This window comes from Cygnus olor, chromosome 2 (assembly GCF_009769625.2).
Source record: "Cygnus olor isolate bCygOlo1 chromosome 2, bCygOlo1.pri.v2, whole genome shotgun sequence".
NCBI classification, from domain to species: Eukaryota; Metazoa; Chordata; class Aves; order Anseriformes; family Anatidae; genus Cygnus; species Cygnus olor.
The window spans coordinates 87,166,683-87,187,310 of NC_049170.1; the positions used below are offsets into that span (position 1 = coordinate 87,166,683).

The 20,628-nt window shown below is 43.2% G+C and overlaps 1 protein-coding gene across 5 annotated transcripts in view; it reads left to right on the forward strand.

Annotated features, from left to right (window-relative positions):
• Positions 1 to 20,628, forward strand: part of VWC2 (von Willebrand factor C domain containing 2) — a 56,982-nt gene that overhangs the window by 763 nt on the left and 35,591 nt on the right. For 3 of the 5 annotated variants that reach the window (XM_040548588.1, XM_040548591.1, XM_040548586.1), the window contains exons 2-3: positions 594 to 1,375; positions 8,723 to 8,852. In XM_040548588.1, coding sequence (XP_040404522.1) covers positions 662 to 1,375; positions 8,723 to 8,852 — 844 coding nt within the window. In that variant the 5' untranslated portion in view covers positions 594 to 661. Of the gene's footprint in view, positions 1 to 6; positions 203 to 593; positions 1,376 to 8,722; positions 8,853 to 8,958; positions 9,234 to 20,628 lie in introns of those variants that run through there. The other 2 variants (XM_040548589.1, XM_040548587.1) reach the window with 2 other exon arrangements.

Below are 20,628 nucleotides of genomic sequence, written 5' to 3' on the forward strand. Positions count from 1 at the left end.
AGGAGCACGGGAGGAGGAGGAGGAGGAGGAGGAGGAGGAGGAGGTGGAGGCGGTGTGTGCTTGTGCGGGGAGTTGAGGAGCGGGGCGGCTGGGCTCTGCGCGCTTTAACGGGCTCGCTCTTAGTTGTCCGTAAAACAAACGTCCTCCCCGGTGGGTATGAAGCCGAAAAAAAAAAAAAAAAAAACTTCACTCTGAATAAGAGGTTAGTGAAAACCGTCGGGCGTGCAGTCAGCAAGCAGGGCTCAACCGGCTGATCTCGGCTCCGGACCGCGCTGCGTTTTGGGGAGCTCCGCTTAATTCGGCGCGTGCCCCCCCCGACGTGTGGCCGTAACCCCACGGCGCCCCGATCCTCGGCAGGCCGCCACTGCCCCGGGCTGCGCGTCCTGCTTGTACCGAGCCGAAGACGTCCGTGCCCAGAGCCCTGCAATTTATGAGACATCGCAGAGCCGGGCTGGAGGAGGGATGCAGCACCAGGCTGTTGTTTGCCTCTGGCGTGAGGTGCCGAGGCAGGTTGCGTGTTGTTTGAGATGTTGGAGGCGCGAGGGGGGAGAGAGGCGCGCGAGCTGAAGTGTTCCTAATCGCTCTCTTCCTAGGGACCGTGGATCTGCGGAGCGCTTCCCTCCGATGTGAATGCAGTGTCCCCTGTGGGATGCAGTAGGTGATGCCCAGCTCTACTGCAATGGCAATTGGAGCTCTCTCTAGCTCGCTCCTCGTAACCTGCTGCCTCATGGTTGCCCTCTGTAGCTCCACCATACCCGTGCAAAAACTGGCCAAGGCTCAAGACAAACAGGAGATAAAAGCGAGCCAGGAAAAGAGGGATCACACATCGACAAGGGACAGCCAGACAGGCCCGGGGAAGATGAATGAGATCGGCAGGAGCGGGAGGGAGGAGGGCACCAGGGACTGGAAGAGCAAAGGAAGCAGGACCTACTCGAACAAGGAGTCGTGGACTAAGCAAAAGCAGGCTTGGAATAGCCAGGGCACGGGAGGTAAATCCGGGAGTGTTCAAGTCCAAGAGCAAAGGGACGCGGCTGCCGAGGACCCTCGGGTGGCTGAAGACTCGTCTCTCCCGGCCGCTGTGGCGAGCGCTACTCCCGAGCCTCCGGAGGAGTATGCCTACCCGGACTACCGCGGGAAGGGCTGCGTGGACGAGAGTGGCTTCGTCTACGCCATCGGGGAGAAGTTTGCGCCGGGTCCCTCTGCCTGCCCCTGCCTTTGCACTGAAGAGGGACCGCTGTGCATACAGCCTGAGTGCCCCAGGCTCCACCCTCGGTGCGTTCATGTGGACACCACGCAGTGCTGCCCGCAGTGCAAGGAGAGGAAGAACTACTGTGAGTTTCGGGGGAAAACCTACCAGACCCTGGAGGAGTTCATGGTAAGGGCCGAAGCAGAAAGTCGTTTTGTGGGTCCTTCTGTCACTTGAAGTGACGTGGTGGTCTCGAAATGCTTTCTCGGAGGGTGTTTTGGGCCTCCCCCTCCCCTTTTCATTTCTGTGTTAATGCAACTTCTGCAGTGCTGTAAAATATTCCCCTCAAACATGACCTTTCTTGTTCTGTGATACTGTAACATTTTTAAATGAGGGGGCTGATCTTTATTAATTCCTCTGGTATTTACAGTAAAAAATACTACTGGAAGGGATGCTGCTTGGTGGTGAAGTAGATTTTATGAGAATTTCCAGTATTGCATGTGTTCCCTTAGTCTACTGTTAACAGTGAAACTTCTACCTTGCAGGGGTCAAGCAGGGTTTGGGGAGCTGACTCCCGCTCCTAGTAATCAGACAGTGGTGATACCTTTTTCCTAAGTCATTACTTTTCTCCTTGTTATTTGCTGCTTGAATTGGGCTGCCAAGGTTGTGTAATACTTGGTTTCAGAGAATGGTTATGGGCCTTCTTTTTAGTAAGAGCATGGTTTACAATCTGGATTACAGTAATGCTTAAACAAAGGACTTGAAAAGCTTTGTTTAGAGAAAAGCTTTCAGAGCAGGGCCTTTTAAGCATCACTGTGCAAGGTCATTATTGTTGAAAACGCAACTTGTTTATTACGTTGTACTGAAAAGTTCAAGAGTTGGGGCCAATTTCCTGGTTGCTTATCTTGACTCTTTCCCTTTTGTATTTTATAGTGGCTGAGATCTGCAGGCAGGCTCTAAGAATGTGCTTGGGAATGACTGTTAGATACGGGTCTGATTCAAAACCCCAGTGTGAACACACCTGAGATTTTAGAATTGAATAGGTTGAGGGGAGTGTGAAATCTAATTCAGAGCTCCGGCAGCTTGAGCCCCTTGCAAGGTGGAGAAAAAGAAAATGCATTTGTGAAGGCCATAAATAAGTTACCACCTCTGTTCTCTGTGGTACTTACGTGTTCTTAGAAACTTAGTTCAATTTGTAATGTCTTTCCACATTCTTCAACCTGCTGAGAAATAAATAAATAAAGGAGCAGAAAGACTCCCCTCAGAGTAAATAAATTCCAGCATTTCCCCATGGCCTCTTCAGGTAGGCAAGTGCAGAGCCGTGGTTTTCAAAGCGTGGCAGGGAACATGGTGTCCTCCCTTTTGCCGTGTTGCCCTCAAGGACTGCATTCAGCTCTGGGGCAGCAGTCTTCCAGTTTAAGAGGAAGAAGTTAGGTTTAACAGGGGCTGGTTGGTGTGACGTGACGTTTTCAGAGGTGGGTTTTGGGATCCTTTCCTTTCCAGCACAGCTAATTCTAGAGGGTGGCCAAAGCAGTCATGCTTCTGCACATGCTCTCTGTAGGTCTCCTTATGGAAGTTTTAAAGGCTTTTCCTCACTGTTTGCTCATGCTTTTCTGACAAGTTGCACTTCTTTATCTGTATACAGTGCTGTTGTATTAATGGCTGTAATCTGAAATACCTTAAGTGTGTGTCGAGAGGATAAAACCTTAGGGCTTCCTGTTATACTTGAACGTGGCTGGCAGCCTCGGTAAAAAGGGAATGCCCAACAGTGACACTTACAGCAATGTTGTTCTGCACAGGCTTTGGCTTTCAACTTCCTTTTTAATCCTATTTGGCCTTTAGCAGCTAGCTGTGTTGATGCCCTCCTGTAATGGGATATCATTTTCCTTACTTCTTTCTGTTAGACAGCTTTGGGAAGTAGGGAGAATAGGTGCCTGCTCCAGAAATTCAAGGGAAGTTATCAGCACAGGCAGTGGGTTTGCAGCCTGCTTGTTTCGGCATGTGGGGTCATTGGTTTTTAGTTGGGTTTCCACACTGGTTCCAATAATACGAGCACAAAAGTGTAAATGCAGGCATTTACCCCTGCCACTGCAATCAGCTGAGATGTCTGGCTAAGGAAAGTACCGATGTAGTCAGATTGCTGCTGAATGGAAGCAATTGCAAATGCAAATAATCACACTCAGTTTCAAAGGCCATTTTACACGTTTAAAGTTGACTGTCTTACAGAGCTTGCTAATATGCTACCTCTTGATTAAGGTCACGGAAAGAGTTTTAAATGGGTAGCAGTCTGATTTTTCTCTCTGCCCGTTTATCTTCAGTTTGTGGCCAAGAGTGTCAGACACCACTGAAGGAAGAAAAAGGTGACCTCCTAACCTTCAAGTGAAGTTACTTGCACAAACATTTATGTACAGATGTGTAAATACACGTGCAAGTTTGAGAGTTTGCTTATATAAAATTCATATATGGCTTGACGTAGCAAACCATTTCCTCGACAGGAGCCAGTGCTAACTCACCATCTGAGTTTGCCAGGGAATGGGAGGTTTGATGCATTTCTTGTTTGATTGGCAGCTCTTCCCACAGACTTTGTGTGTGTGTGCACATGTGTTTTTCAGCTTTTTAAAAAGGGCATGGATGTCAATACAAAACCATAACACAGGTGTAGCAGAAGGATGAGGTCTCATAAAGCTGTTTTCATCAGCAGCACTCTGCTCTCCGGTGGGTATAGTGATGCAGTATGGCAAAGGCATCGCAGGATCTGTACAGGTAAAACTGGAGCAAAAGCCTTAGCTGGTGAAATGCAATTAGGAAAAAATTGTGCACTACAGCTAGGGATTGCTGAGCACATACCCCACGAGGTGTTTTTCAGTCTTACAGTAACATTCGAAAATACAGACTGACTTATAAAGTAATAGTCTTAAAGGACCATAAATTATCTTCAGAAGTGTATTATCATTTGGGAAAGACATACATTTTTGAAAGTTGTTGCTTTGTGTGTTTTGTTTAGAATTTCTGTGCTATCAAGAACTGTTGTTTGTTTGTTTGTTTGTTTGTTTTGTGAATAACTTGGAAATCTGGAAGTCAACAAACCCAAGTGGATTTTGAAATGTCTGTGAAGAGATACAGAAATAAAAACAAGGCTGGTATGTTTATTCTTGTCAGCCTAATCCTGTTCATGTTCTCCTACATTGTATAAGTGGAAAGAAAATACTGATACATATCCCAGTAGAATAGTAAATCAGTTTGTGATTATGTTTTTTTTTGTTTGTTTGTTTGTTTTTTTTAAGCTTAGATGTTTTCAAGGCTCAAGGAGAAAATGTATGTTACAAATAATTTATAGATTCTTTTTTATTCAGCTTTTTTTTGTTGTTGTTTGGCATGTGGAAAGAGGGTAGACAAAGCTCAAATCACTTCAATGAGTGTAAATGACTTGTCACTTCTTAATTATGACAATTTTTACTAAGTTGCTGAATAAACCTACTGCCCTTACTAAGATAAAGTTTTCTTCATATCCCGGTAGCGGGAAATCTACCAGTTTACACATTTGTGTGCTTGCGTTTTCCCTACATCTGCAACTTCATAGTACAACAGTTATACATCTGTTTATAAACTTCCCTTTAAACAATTATAAAGAAGGGTGTTTGTTTTGTTTTATTTTTCCATCTGTACTCTATTTTCTACAGGTTTTTACAGCTGTCTGGTGAATACTTAAGACTTCTGTGCCTCTTGTTGTCTTTGCATGGTTTTTGCCTAGGCGGAGCTACTTGTGTTGTGTAGTTAATGTTAATAACTTCATCTGTAGACCACGCTTCAGAGAGAGGTTGCTAGGTCATATTGCTTGCAGCCCAGCCTGGTTATGTCAAATGTGCTAAGTGTGAGTTCTGCTAAACTGGTAGCTTCCCAAATGAATGAGTGGGATGCTCATTGCATTGGCTGTCATTAGAAACTGTGCCGCAGGGAATGTTCTTGCGTTATAGGAGTGGAGGAGAGGAAATGAAGGACCAAATGTGTCTTTTCATTCTGATTTATTTAACTGTTACACATACGCTGTCTTATTGTCTCTAGTGATGATTATGTCTCCAAGTATTAAGCTGCCATTAAGATGAGGAAAGAAATGGTGTTTTTTTCCAGTTCCCGCTACATCATGATGATATATGAAAAGCAGTGCTCTACCATTTAGTCCGAGGATGAACAGATAAAGGTTGACACTAATACCATTTTAGCAGCTACATTTTGCTTACATGCCTGAAAAGAGCTACGTGAAAACAAACATATGCAGAACCTCCTCGACCCTGCTGCCATTACTTGTCCTGGAGGGCTGCACTTAGACGTGTGATTCTGCTGACTTCAGGAAACCGCGCAGGAACTCCCTCAAGTATAAAAAGTGGCAAAGTAACAGTGGGGGGAAAACAGTAGTGTCAGACAAAATGGGATTTATGAGCATCAGAATCTGGTCTTTGGTTGTGGCTTGTACCTGGTTTGGGGTAACACCGTGGCTGGAGGTTTTGCTGTGCATTTCCCATGGATTCTTACGTGAAGTAACCGCACCAAGCGTACCTCTGGGTTTCGTTATGTTCCTAGATGAGTGGATGATGGGACCCTTGGGCCAACGAGTGGAGAGAGTCACAAACTGCTGTTTGTACAGCAAGCGTAACTGCCTGTGACAGAGAAGTCGGAGGAGAGTGTTCGTCTCGTCCAGTAAGAGAAAAGCTGGACAAAATAGTGCCTGACAGATGACAGTGCTTATTAAAGGTGTGCTATGTAAAGATGGAGAAAGAGTCATTGCCAGGGCTTGTAGTGACAGGACAAGGGGCAACAGTTTTAAACTAAAAGAGGGGAGAATTAGATCAGATAGAAGGAATAAATTCATCACTCAGAGGCTGGTGAGGCACTGGCACAGGCTGCTCAGAGAAGCTGTGGATGCCCCATGCCTGGAGGTGTTCAAGGCCAGGTTGGATGGGGCTTTGGGCAACCTGGTCTGGTGGGAGGTGTCCCTGCCCATGGCAGGTGATCTTTAAGGTCCCTTCCAACCCAAACCATTTGATGATCCTGTGATTCTGTCTGCATTCCCCTGAAGCAGCCCTTCATCTATCACACAGGAACTACTGTATCACATGGGTGGAGTGCTCAGTTCATGAAAAATGTCGTCTTCCTCCATATGTGCTGTGTAAGAGGGAAGGCCATTGTTCCAAATTATCATTATTAGACAAAAATTTGATCATTTTTTTTTCTCATTTTATAGCATTTTCAATGCTTTATTTAATGGCTTGTTGCTGTAGAAATTTTAGCCTTATCTCTGTTTGGAATTTTAGTAAACAACCTACTTAATTAGAATATTAAATATTATAGATGAGGGACTTTAGGAATGACATCTTTTTGCTGTTACTGTTTCCTGATTGTTAGTAGATGTTCTATTTTTTACATCATTTTCAATACTGAACAGCATAGCTACAAAGTAAAGTTGTGGGAGAGGGAATATCTGTTGTAGTTCCAGGCCTCACTGAACTGCGATTTGTCACAAATTTGCATGTTTTTCAAGTGATGCCATGAAATTTTGAAACCAATTGAAAGCTATAGATTTGCCTCGTTGAGCCATATCTGTGAAATTGAGTTCTAGTAGCATTGATCAAGAAGGTTTCCTAATTAAAAAACAAACGTGTTTTTATAATTTAGTAAGTATTTTTCTCTTCGTGTAACTCCAGAGGGAAGGAGTCTTACCAGTGACTTGCAAATAACGAGGGGCTCAGGTTTGCTTACATTCAAGATTTCACGTGGAATTTAAGTGATTGCCTGAGATAGCTGACACTGAACACTGGGTCAGAAATCTCCTCATCTGCTGATACTCCAGCACTGCAAGTGAACATGGCAGTTTATGAGCAATTACAAGACAAAGTTCTTGTCCTTAAGCCTGCAATAAAAATCTGCAGTACCGGGCTATCAGCCTGCTTGTAGCACTTTATAAACGCATGGTGTGTTTTTGTCCTGGGTAGAGTACAAAGCAAAGAGAAATCTGGAAGCAACTAGCTAGCGAAGGAAGTCTGAAATAAATAATAGCAATAAAAGCAGAAAGCAACACAGCAACAGACCCTATTTAGGCATTCTACACAGAGGGGCCGGCGTGAAAAGATACATGAGTGCATAAACAAATGACAGCCCTGGCAGGTGGGAAGAGAAGTGGCAAAGCATGGATGAGCATTTAGTTGGAGATGATGCTGTGCAAGCATCAGCATGTTTGGACTTTCGAAGTGAGAAAGATGTGAAAGTGGCGAGCAAGCGGAGAACGGACTTGAGGAAAAAATGTGACAGGCTGCTTCAGAGATAGGGGAAGATAGCAGATGATCTGCAAGTTAGAGGTCTGCATGACTTTTCACAGCAAAGGATTTTTTTTTAGGCTTGTGGCTACTCTGCTCGCGTTGGAGAAATGCAGAAGGTGGTTGTATGGCATCAGCTGGAATCTGGAATGGGAAGGAGTCCAAGCAAAATCAGCTTTGTCAAATTGTTGACCTTAAGTAAACCTAGAATGTGCACAGATTATGGATTTAGAGGATCATAGTAATAACATGCAGCCACACTGTCATCCTGCACTCTGAGCACGGATTGCAGCGTGGTTTTTGCAGTGCTGTGATGAGATTTACAGTATACCACTTGTTCCTCCTTAGCACCGTGGCTTCCCTTCACCTCCAGCTCCTCGAGTGGTACAAGGATGTTACAGATGCCACGTGCAGCACCTTCTCAGGAACACTGAAGAGGACATCTAGCAAATACAGGCGTTTTAAAGTCCATATTTTTCTTAAATACGGATTCTAATTTGTTTGGAATTAATTTCACTGAAGTAGGTCATTTAAGTAATTATCTCCTGGTACTTCTATTCTGTAGAAGTGTTCAAAAACCAGTAATGTTTCAGAAGGTAAAAAAGGGATGACCCTTTTCTGTGCTTCACCCCTTTCTTTGAATTGCAGTTTCTTTTCAGAAAGTTTCAAATATTGCAAAAAGAATAGGTAACTTCAGGGAAATACATGAATTCACAGAATGTTTTTGCTGACCTCTCTATGAAAATGATCATTTTCAATAAAATGCAAGTTCCTGCTACCAAAAACGTTCAAAACTGGAAAAATTGCAATAAGGTTTTACATTAAGTTTCATATTTCATTGAGGAAAAAAAAATCCTTTATTTTTAGTACAATATTTTTTGCTAAATTAATTTTTGAACTTCTGATGGAACTTAACCAAATTTCATCTGAATTATGAACCTGTTATGCTGGAATTTCATTAGAAAAGGGGTGGGGAATTTTTTGCTTTATTTGTGTTAAAGTATAAAGACTTCTTGTACCCAAGATCCCTTTGACTGATTTCTTTGGGGCACAGGTTCAGAGCAGAACCTGTGACTCATTCTGCAGCAGTCCCATAATTTTGCAGGAGCCTGGCCTTGCCCTTTGTGTTATTCAGGCTATAAAAAGCATTTGGTTTTTAAAAGGGAAGGAGAAGGAGATCGAGGAAAGAACAAGAGAGAATTAAAAGGCGAGTGGATTTGTGTTTCAGGTTTCTCCGTGTGAGAAGTGTCGCTGTGAAGCCAATGGAGAAGTGCTGTGCACTGTGTCAGCTTGTCCCCAGACCGAGTGTGTGGATCCGGTGTATGAGCCTGATCAGTGCTGTCCCATCTGCAAAAATGGTAAGTGACTGCTGGAAAACTAGAAGGGGGTTTCTCGCAGAGAGATCCAAATGGCTCTGTTCTGTTTTTGCAAAAAAAATTTCCATTGCTTCCTTCTTCCCCAAAGGGAGATGGAGAAGGATTGCGTCTGGGAGGTGCCTTCCCCATGTGAGGAGGCAGATCCCCTCGTGACTGGGATGGACTCAGTTATGACCTACATGGATTTTTGTTACCCAGGAGACAATCAGAGTGTTAATGCCAGATATTCATGTGACTTCTGGATAGAAAATCTGCATAAACCCACTGTGGATACATTTTATGTATCCACACTAAAATGCATGCAGGCTCTTCATATTATCCACCTTTCAATCTGAGCAATAAAAGTTACTTTTGTTCTCCCTTCTTATTTGTTCCCCTTTCAGAGATTCTTCTCTCTTTTTTTTTTTTTTTTTTCCCTGAGGCAAATCAAATGCACCTTACTGAGCTCATTTAATTTTCATAACTAAATGAATTAAACTCCCAAGTTTAATTGAATACTTTTCGTAACTAAATTAGACAGAAAGTCTCTCTACTCCCAGAAAGGGCTTGCATTAGATCAAAGTCTTGGTCTATTTAGAAGAAAAAATTACATGACACACTAGCTCATCACTTATAAAGAAGAAATGATAATTTATTAATAGAAATGAAAGCTGCAAAATCTCAAATGAAATTATATTTTAACTATATAAAAAAAAAGACGTTTAAAAATATTCAGATAATTTGCAGACATACATTATTTCTCTAGAATAGGTAGGTTCCGTTACATTAGCTAAAATAAACGGATTAAAACGGTGGAAAGGCTAGGGGAGGAGAGAGTGTACAGCATGTGCTTTCCCACAAATTCAACAGCAGATGATAAGGGACAGTTAATTGCATTGGAGGAGTTTCGTTTGTATGGGTACAGAAGTAATTGCCTTCTATCCCTTAATTGGTCATTACAACCCTGAAGGAATTTGTTCCTGGTGGTGCAGCTTAAGGGCACTCTGCTTTCAGAGGTGAAGAGAGGCATTTTTTGAGGCATGGAGGACAGAAGGCACTCTTGGCAGGCAGGAGGTCTGGTTTCAATGCTGGGGATGGAGCTACAAGCACACCACGTTAAGTCTGCGTAGTCTTTCCCACTGAAGGTCTCCAGGGGTGTTGCTGCTGTTTGGAGCTCCCCTGGCTTTCCTGTCAGTGCACGTGCTCCCGCACTGTGGTGGTGGCCATCTCCTGCGGTTGCTTGCCTTTGAATTAAGCTGGTACAACAGTGTGGGGCTTGGCTTGGCTGTTCCCATAGATTCCCTGATGCATTTCCCAGAAGGAGGGCCTGTTTCAAAAACCATGCATAAAAATGCCTTAGTTATGACACGGCTGCCTGCTCTCAGAGCACAAAAGCCGAATAACCTGAGCCCTGCCTGCAAGCAAAGGGTGTTCTCGTCCTCAGCATCTGAGTCCCCCCCATTAATTGCATATTCCTTCAGTATACCCACAAGCTGGCATCACTGACCCAGTTTCAAACCAAGGTGACCAGAGCTGACTGTTTCCATTGAGCTGTCCTGTCACTCCTGTGCATGTCAGAGAACCAAGAGTGGTTTTCCTTGTTAGCTTTTAGACAAGGGAAAAAAAAAAAGGCCATTAACAATAACAACAAAAACAAGATAGTTCAAAAGAAGCTTGGCTTTTCTGGTTCAGCAGCTTTGGTATAGTATAGTAAAGAAATTCCTGAGGAATCCTTTTCCATCTGGAGAGTTGTTTTTAAAATACCAGGCTGTTTGCTTTCAGAGCTTATTTTAAAGCATTGGATCTGTGCAGTTTGCAAGGAACTTCAGTGAATTGCTAAATGTTTTAATTAGATTGGAGCAAAAGCCTATTGAGCAGGAAAACCTAGCCTGCCTCATCCCCGTCATTTTCAAGCCTACTGGAACAAATGCACTGCGAATGTGAGTCACGGGAAACAATCCCAGCACTGTGCTTCAGGGTTGATCGCAGCAGAGATGACCTCGACGACATCGTGTCAGTAACCCAAAAGAGCGTAGGAGATGCACAGTTTGCTCAGCCACATAACCTGCGTGGTGGGAAAGGTGGGGCCTGCCTTACAGGGAGGCCATGGAAAGCATGCAAGGGAGATAGATGGCTGCTTTCGCACTCAGCATCCTGCCCTTGGTAGAGCAAGAAGAGGTAGGAGGTGAAGTTCGGGTTCTATGTGTTTACTAAAATCTGTGCACTAAAAATGCACAATTTTTGCTCTCAGATTTCCCTCCCATTCCTGGCACTTCATCACATGCAATGCTCTCCCAACTTGCCTGGCCTGTGGATTGCTGGTGGTGAACCAGCAAGAACTAGGAAAGTGCCTCCATCCCTAGCAGGACCACGGACAAATGCCCGATTAAGAATTGTAGAGGAAATCTCATGGAGGCCGCTCATTATTAGAAATGAGTGAATTCAGTCACTTGGCAGATGTGAGACACTGTGCGTTATCCCTTGTGGGAAGGAAGGGGTGTAGTTGACTTCTCTAACCTGATTCCACAAAAGTGCTGGCAACCCTTCAAAGAAGGGATGGATAGACTGTGGTGCAACAGTGCATCTGCATAGGTACTCACTTATTTTCAGCATTAGAAGTGAATGGAAAACTTGCAGAGTGAGGAACAGTCTTAGGTGTAGGAATTAATAACCTTCTGTATCACAGCCTGTCTGTCAAGAAGGAGCCTAGATACTTTCATAGCTGAAGATGTTTTCTTCTTTGTGAACAGGGACAGGTAGTAGTTTAAAGAAGTATCTGTTCAGAAAAGTAGCTTACAGAAGGGATAAAAGGTGCACTTCACTGAGAAAATCTTTGGGTAGGGGGAATTTTCATGCTTTTTATGTCACAAGTCACTACAAGTGAACCATTTTATGGTTATTTCATCTACGTGCCCTGCAAGGAAGCAGTGTGGGGACAGAGAGGAATGGAAGAGAGGATTTCTTTGTGTGGGGATTGAGCTTCATGCTTCAGGTAACCAACAGCAGCAAAACCAAGAAAAATCCTCCTTAAACTTCAATCTGACTTTAGAGAGCTACATGGAGTAACTAGTGCCCCGTGCCGATCTCCTTCCTGCTTTACAGTCCTGGCAGTGTAGTTAGCTACTCCTGTGGAGGCAGGTCCTATTTACAGTGATACCGGTGTGTACAGAATCTGGCACAAACATTTCTACAGTCCGTAGGGAGTGAAGAATAAAGATAATAAGCATAGTGCTCCCTCTCCATTAGAAAAAGGCTGGGCATTTGTTGCCAGTGATTCGTTTGGGTGGCAAGGGGAGTGGTTAGTACTGAAAGTGAATTATTTTCCTAAATTGAATTACCTTGGTTGTCCGTTCCACTTCTGTTTTCAGTGTCGGAGCCCCGGTAGGCGCGCACAGCTGGATGCAGCCGTGCTTGCAGCCTGCTGCCACTGCAGAGTGGGCATGGGAGCTGTGTGTGTGTGTAGGTATGTTGGGTTAAGCCAAGAGTCCAGACGGAGCCTGGAGGGGAAGAACGGTTGCTAGACCAAAAAAAAAACCACAACCAGATTGTTCCAAGGTCTCCAACAGGTTTTTGTTTCTCTATACGGCTGAAAGATTGCCCCAGATAAAGTGAAGTTGGTTCTGGTGGCTTCTCAGCACTTACCTGTTTGGGCACTGGTGGTGTTTCTGTGTCTGCAACAGATGGAGCTACAGGTCTCCTGTCAGTGAAGGCTCAGAGATGCTCAGTCTAAAACATGACCACATGTCATGGTTATTGTCAGGTCTGTGTCATCCACTGGGGATGTCCTGCCTGTTTTCAGTGACCATGTGGCGGGAGAGATGTTGCTCCAGATGGAGTCATCTCAGATGCCTTAGGTAGACTCCGTCAGGACCTCCTTTCATGTTTGGGGTTGTACTTAAATTGAAAATATGTGTCATGTGGCTGAAATGGCTGCTGCTAGTAAGGTGCAGGTCTATCATCGTCTGTGTGGGCAGAGGGAATAAGTGGTCATGGTTTTGTATACCCTTACTGTGAGGCTGGACTTACTGAAATTTGCCCTAGTTCCTTTATGCAGTATTACAACTTTAATGTAAGGTGGTTTGGGAATGCTTCTGAATAGCAGGTGGGGAGCTCCGTCTGTGTGAGGTGCTCTTAGGGGTACAACATGGCTTTGTCTTACTGTGGGACTCAAATCTATTTTAAAATGGTGGAAAGAGGGTGTGTTGTTGGCTGAGGGACCTGTCCCGCCATGATAAGGCCAAGGGCAGATCCAATGAAGCTTCACCTTGCAGTTCTCAAGTGAGCAGCGTGTTTGCTTTTCCTGCAGCCCCAGCCTTACTCAAGCACCATGGAGAATCTGACCTGTAAAATTTAATGTCCTTCTGCAGTGTGTTTAAATAAAATATGATATTCCCTCAACCGTATATAGCTTGGTCTCGGGAATGGAGAAAGTATCATAATGCTGTCCCAGTAGAGGTCGAGACAGGACTATTGCAAACATCAGAAATTTAACTGCTGTGAAATTTAAATAAGCAGTACCTTTGATTCTCCTCTCTTCTCTCTATTTACCTTCTTCAGTCATGCCTTGGCAGTTAATTTATATAAAGCAGAGACGACACAGAAGTTTCAAAGTCTGAGGGTGGTTCTTCAGTCTGCATGAAGCAAGGTATCAAATCGGGTGGTTGTGGTGGTCTTCTATATGTAAAATATAGGAATCCTAAACTGATTGTAAAGTCCAGTTACTAAGATTGTAATAGTGTGTCATTTATAAAAAAGGAATTTTCATTAAAAAATAACATAGTGAACAAGAAATCCTTTAACCCTGATTCCTGTCCCACCTGTGCTCTATGCACCAACATGGTGTGTTCCCTTTTCACGTGTTCAGTTCAGGCATTCATATGCCTGTGTGCGGAAGGTAGTATTTGTTCCATGTTTCTGTGTGTATCAGTCACTTAGCAAAAACTTCTGCACAAAGTTTCTGCTTTAATTGGCTGTATTTCATAAAATGATTTATAATACAGGACTGTTAACCAGGAAATATTAATGTTTCAGTGGGAAAAACACCATTAAAGTTGCATGAACAGCTGTATGTGATTAAAATTGCCTAGAGAATAGGTAGTTAGGTGAAATACTGCAGCAGGTATTTTGGCAGCTATATATTGAAAACAAAGAAATATCAGACTTGCTCCTTTATGGCTGCCTTGGGCATTTAGAGTGGCTTCCAAATCTGGTAGCTGAAGTCAGTAAACTAATAATAGTAATTTTTGGTGTTGTTTTCTGCTGTTAACAAAGTTGAGATGAAGTTCAGTCTGCATCATCTTAATTTAAGGGACTCCTTTAACTCTATTGTATCTCTGTGCTTGCCTCTCATTTTGTCTCTTTACTCTGGAAAGTTGGTGGCAACACAAACAACATGTGCTTCTAGCACAGAAATCACAGGATTTTGTTCTTGGGCCATATTTTCCTCTTAGATTGGATCTGATGTAATGTGCAACACTACAAAGTGGGCCTAGCAAAAATGTATCCCAAAATCAGTCTTTGTTGTTTCCAACTCACATATATGTGCAGGAATGTGCATGCATTTGATATACAGTGCTGACTTGTTTTCATGTTGAGCTGGCTAAGTAGTTGCAGGTGCTGTTGTTTCCTCTAAGGGCATTTCTCTAGTGTGTTTTGCTAACTTCCAAGTTATTTGGTTTATCTCATGATAAACAGCTATCAGAGGATGAGAAGGATCTGCCTGAAGACATGGCAAAACTACCCGTTTATACTGAGCCTAAATCTGTTACAAGAACAATTCTCTCTACATACTGTATATATATTTATTGCATATATGTACAGTGTATATACATTTTTTTCCACTAAGAAGCCAAAATGCTTTCAGCAGGGAGTTCTGTTGTTGAAAGGCAGCAGTAACTGCCCCTGAGTACATAGCACGCTGTCGTTTTGCTCAGGCACGTGAGGGCAATCAGAACTTATACTAGTGTTTAAAGTAGTACTTTTATATTAGGTAGGAGGATGCAGAAGAGCCTATTAAAATATAAAGGCAGTGTATCCTATAGGCATTCCAGAAATCACTCTGCAATATTTTCTCATTACAGGCTGCTGCAGAGAGCCTGAGCAGCTTTTCTTCAGCAGCCAGTTTTTCTCCTCTCTGCAGGCTTAGCTCATGTGTCACACCTAAACTCTGCCCTATCAGTCACTCATGGCAGCTGGTTGACAGGGCTGTTGCTTTGCTGTGGGTTGAAGCAAAAGACTGAGAGAACATGCCCCAAACAGTTGACTGGCAGGGATGGCCCCAGGTGACCATGGGGAAACAAGCTGCCTGCTCCTCGCAGTACAGTCAGGACACTGCTTCAGTGTGTCATGGCTCCTCTGGTCTTCAGAGGTATTTAGCTTCAGCTCCAGGAGCAGAAAGATGGAAGCCAATTTAAAAATACAAAACAAAACAAAACAATAACAACAACAACAACAAAAAACACTGAAATTCTTGGGGATGTGGGGGAGAAGAATAAAATTTCTGTCAACTTTCATGATTACAAAAAAGTTCTGATTTACCTTACGTACCTTACATTGTTGCTCACCATGGCAGTTTCACACACCTGCCATCCTGTTTAGTCCTGGGTGCTGGTTCTGGTTCAGACAGGAAAGTGACTTCATGCTAATATCCACCAGGGTATTGCAGTGAACAGTGTGCTGTTGCTTGATTTGTCCTGCCTGACAGCTTCTGTTTTACAGAGAGGCATGTTTGGGGATTTGCTTATTTTCCAGTGAATTGGGTATCCCCTGAGTTTGTATTGCAGTTTATTTATTTTTTTTTTATATCTTATCTGTCTCTCTGTATATGTGTAAATTAAAGATATCCTGGAGTTATATTGTGTCCCCTTTGGTCTCCACATACTTTATCCAGTGTTGATTCTTTGGTGTTTGAAGAAAGTTCTGAAAATGAATATTAAGGGAGGTGAAGTTTTCCTATACTCAGTCTTATTCTTTACGCTGGTTCATTAGAGAAGAAATCCCGGTGTTAAGGTTGCTCCCATGTTTTGCTCTTGGATGTCTATTTTGATTCTGTATACGTCACTAAGTGAAATTGTGGCAAAGATTCAGAGGGCATATTTAAAATATTTGTGTGCGTCTCACTGTATTATCCTTGGAATAAAATTCTGTACCAGTGGAATACCATAGTATTTGATTAAATTATGATCTCTTAAATTCTAAAACTCTGTCTTGTTCAAGATTGAGTTACCATAGGTTAATATATTGCCTGATATTAGCTGAGCCACAGCGTCTGTCCACGTGAGCTCTCAATTGTATTCTCTCTGCAAATAATCCCATTTGTAAATAGAAGCTATTTACTAGCTAGGTGCTACAGCAACACAGTAATAAGAGTACATGGCTGATTAGTATTTTGCAGTGTGCTTAAAAGGAGCAATGAAGAAAGACGTACACTTTGTGTGTTGGCTTTATATTCACTTGGTTTCTTACATTTCTATTTTATTAAGTTAAATCAGGCATCCAAGAATTTGTGTGGCTTTGAAAGGAAGTGGAGTCTTACAGTGAAGTGTGGTGGTATGTTAGTATAGCTGCTTTCACACTCCCCCCCCCCCCCAGAGGAAGAAGGGGAGAAGATATGATGGAAAGGGCTCTAGGGTTGAGATAAGGACAGGGAGATCGCTCAACAATTATTGTCACAGGAAAAATAGACTCAGTGTAGGCAGATTAATATAATCTGTTACCTATCACTGGCAGACTAGAGCAGTGAGAACTAGGAGCAAAACTAATGACACCTTTCCCCACCCATTCACCCTCTTCTAGCTACTTTCCCCAAATGGCACAAGGGAATGGGGAATGGGGACTGTGGTCGGTGCCTGATGCTTTGTCTTTGCTGCTCCTTCTCGGTCACTCCCTGCCCCTGCTCCACATGGGGTCCCTCCCACGGGATGCCGTCCTTCCCGAACTGAGCCTGCGGGGGCTGCCCACAGGCAGCAGCTCTTCAAGACCTGCTCCCACATGGCTCCGTACCACGGGGTCCATCCCCCAGGAGCAAACTGCTCCAGCACGGGTCCCCCACAGGCAGCAGCTCCCCCCAGACCCCCTGCTCCTGCTTGGGCTCCTCTCCACGGGCTGCAGCTCCGGCCCGGGGCCTGCTCCTGCGGGGGCTCTCCATGGGCCGCAGCCTCCTCCAGGCCACATCCACCTGCTCCACCGGGGGCTCCTCCACGGGCTGCAGGAGCAGCAGTTGTTTTATTTTTCCACTTTCCTAAATCTGCTCTCCTAGAGGCCCACCCAATGTCACTCCCTGGCTTGGCTCTGACCAGCAGTGGGTCCCTTTTGGAGCTGGCTGGAGCTGGCTCTGATCTGGCATGGGGCAGCCGCTGGGCCCTGCTCACAGAGGCCAACCCTGCAGCCCTCCTGCTACCACAACCTTGCCACGTAAATCCAAGACAATGATATGCTCAAAATCTCCCTTTACTTCTAAATGCAGTGCAATTTTCTGTGCTTATTTTTTCACAGAAAGTTAAGGTGTAACAGTTAAGGAAGATGTGAATTGATCCATGTGACTTACTGGTGAATGGAAGCAGAGAATTGGCTGATTTTGTTAAACCAAATTTTCCAAACTTCAGTTCTTAACACGTTGCTATTCCATAGTTTGTTCTGTTTAACCAAGGTGGCCTTTCCACACAATGCAGCACTAGTAATGCACATGCTGCCTTAACTCGTCATAACTCTTCCTCCCTTGGGATGTCTTCTATCTTAAATGAGCATGACAGCAATTTCAGAAGGTTTTTTTTTCCAGTCCTGTTTAAACTGTACACTTTAAATGAAGCACAGATGTGATGCAGAACAGGAAAATTTGTTCCCAACGTTATTTTAACTAGGGGATGACTTGTATGCCTCTTCATATGTTTGGAAAAAGTCCCTGAAGGAATAGGAGTGACAGGCTCTTAGGGAAGAGGCTAAAAGACTTTATTTTCATTAATGTTTGTAAGATTGCAGTGCTTGTTAATTTTTGGCTTGTTGCTGTAAATAGTGCCTTACTGTTTCAAACCACTGCACTGGGGAACTCCCCTATGTTGTGTGCTGTGAGAGTGCTGAATAAAGTCCCTGACGATAACCATTGCCCAGCAGGTCAAACATCTTTATCAGCTAGAAACTTGAGTGCTCTCCCAATTTAAAACCTTGATTTTTAAGTTGGAAGCAGCTTTCACTTCGTGAACCTTTGGATTGCTTCCATGAGGGTAATTATCTATGCAGTTTTGTTTCCTTGAGCATGTTCAGGTGTACAGATGTGATTCAAAAAATAAATAGAAAATAACAGTTTTAAAATAATTCCTTACCTTCACCAGCACAGTTATCATAATGGTTAGCATTCCAAAGATGATAGACAACCAAAAACTTTGATTGCTGTTTTTATTTAGGAAAACCTTATAATGTTTTCTTGCTGCCTACACTGGCGCTAGTTAAATTTTCAGTAGAGGAATGACTTCCTAATGAAAAACACCATTTTCTTCTAAATGCCCTTTTCTCCTGCTGAGTCTTTAGCTCTCTTTGCTTCTGTGCTGGTAGCCCTTGGGTGAGAGTAATTCCAGCCTGTTCAAAATTCCATGCATAAAACCAGCTTACCTAATAGTCTTGCGGATGATGAGTATTTTTCTCCTCTTGGTTCTTGCGGTGTTGGGGCACACTGCTGTGGCACACTGGCTACTGACCACCTTCCTTTGAAGCACTTGCAAGCAGCCCATCCATAAGTCACACTCAGTTTAGCAAATGAAGCACAAGGGAAGCAGCTTTTCACTTCATGCTCACCCAACATGTGATTTATTTCTTTCATTTTCCAATGGAATTGATCAGATGGACAAGTGGCAGGGGAAAAAAAAAAAGAAGCAGTGCATTGTAGCAGGACTCAAAACACTGTTGAGTGAATAGCATCGAGTAAAGAACATCTATATCCAAGCAATTGGCTTGGGGCCTCTCGTGTTTGAAATACTTACTCACCATGTGTCATGTCTTTTCTCAAAGGTAGTTCCACATGAGTGTGGTGTTAATTGCTTTTCCCAGAAAAAGTAAAGGTGTTGTCTCCTATGCTCCAAAATAGTTCCCATTCCGTTTTGATAATATGATCCCAAACCCTTGGTCTAAAGCCCGCTGGAACATTTTGAGTTCAAAATGGAAATCACAGGTTAAGCTGGGCAATTTGGGGGGAGATACGCAGTTTACTGAGTTCAATTAAAGATAGAACATAACGAGATTCACGACTGTTAGTGATATCTTATGAAGCCAAGCAGCAAGACAGCACAATGGTAAATGTAATTCACCATACCCATATGTCAGGTAGTGAAAGAAATTGCTTGGATATTTTGATGACCTCTTGTTAAGATTTCTGCCAAGGGGTTTTAGTTAAATATCAATGTGAAATGCTTTCTGTAAACATCTGTCAGGCTTCATTAAGAAAGGCGTGCATTTATTAGAAGTGTGCTATTATATAAAGACTGGTTCCTCCCACCTGATTTGTATAATGTTGTGTGTTTGCTGAGCACTCAGCAAAGAGAGGTTGCAGAAGTACAGAGAAGAGAAGCAAGAAAGCTCTGAACACTGCTGAATATTCTCCTGAGAGAACAGATTAGGGCTCTAGTATTCATAGCACTTGAATCAGAAATCACAGGGTAAAGTGTTTTACTGGGGGAGGGGGATAGTGCCAATAAACATTTTCCCTGTACTCATAAGGCAAAATCAAGGGAAAAGCAAGAAAATCAAAAGTCATGATGCATAAGAAGGTCTTTAATGCACCATGTAATTAACCCATGTAACACACTGTACAAGATAGCGCTGATACATATTTTCCCAGGATTAAAATAAAGATTGGATCTTTGATAGGGGGAATAAAATACCAGCCTAAATGTAGCTACAGTGAAACTGCTTGGAGTGACATGCTGTAGTCTGGAAGAAATCTGTTTACAGGAGTTCTTTTTTGCATGAGCAGAAATTCAGCATTACTGTTTCATACTGTCCACATCTTAGAATTTCCTTTTTGAACTGCCTCTTTGTAAAGCACTTTGCAGAAAAAGGGCTAGGCTACCTTGACTTTAGTCCACCCAGACACATCCTGGAAGTACACATATCTTCTAGTTAAGCCAAACCTAATTAAGAAATCTCTAAAACAGCGGCAATCCTTTTCCCGCACAACCACTGCACAATCATTTTGATGTTTGCTGGGACACAATAGTACCATCAAAAATTATGCTTTCAGGCTACTCAGTGCATGCAGATGATGGAGGAAAGAGCTAATGAGGATGCCTTTTGTCATGTTCTGCTTTCAGCTATTCTATGAAGCTGTATTTAAATGACCTAAAGGTAGGTCACCCATAAATTGCTTGTATAATAGCTATTCACGCTGGCTAAGACAGCTGTGGTTGGTCAAAGGGCTCTCTGTAGTTATAGTTCGCGTGTGTTGAAAGCAATCTACTAAAGGGTTAATTAAAAAAAGAGGCCTCAGAAGCAAAGAAATGATAGCAGTTTATGGAGTTACTTGTTATGTCAATGCAATAGAGAAATGTGCCACCCCACAATGGAAAGCTAATTATTTTCCTGCCATGGCAGCTTGCTAACCTGATATATTGCTAATGAACGGATTAGATAGAGGTTTGGCAGCCACTAACATGAGCGAAGGATTGTTTTTAAGACCAGTTCACCGATGCTGAAGTCCAAGCAGGTAATGATTATGACAACTTTCCAAGACAATTCTGCAACCGTTTTTTAGTGTATCACTCTCTCTCTCTTTCCCCATAGGTATTTATATCTA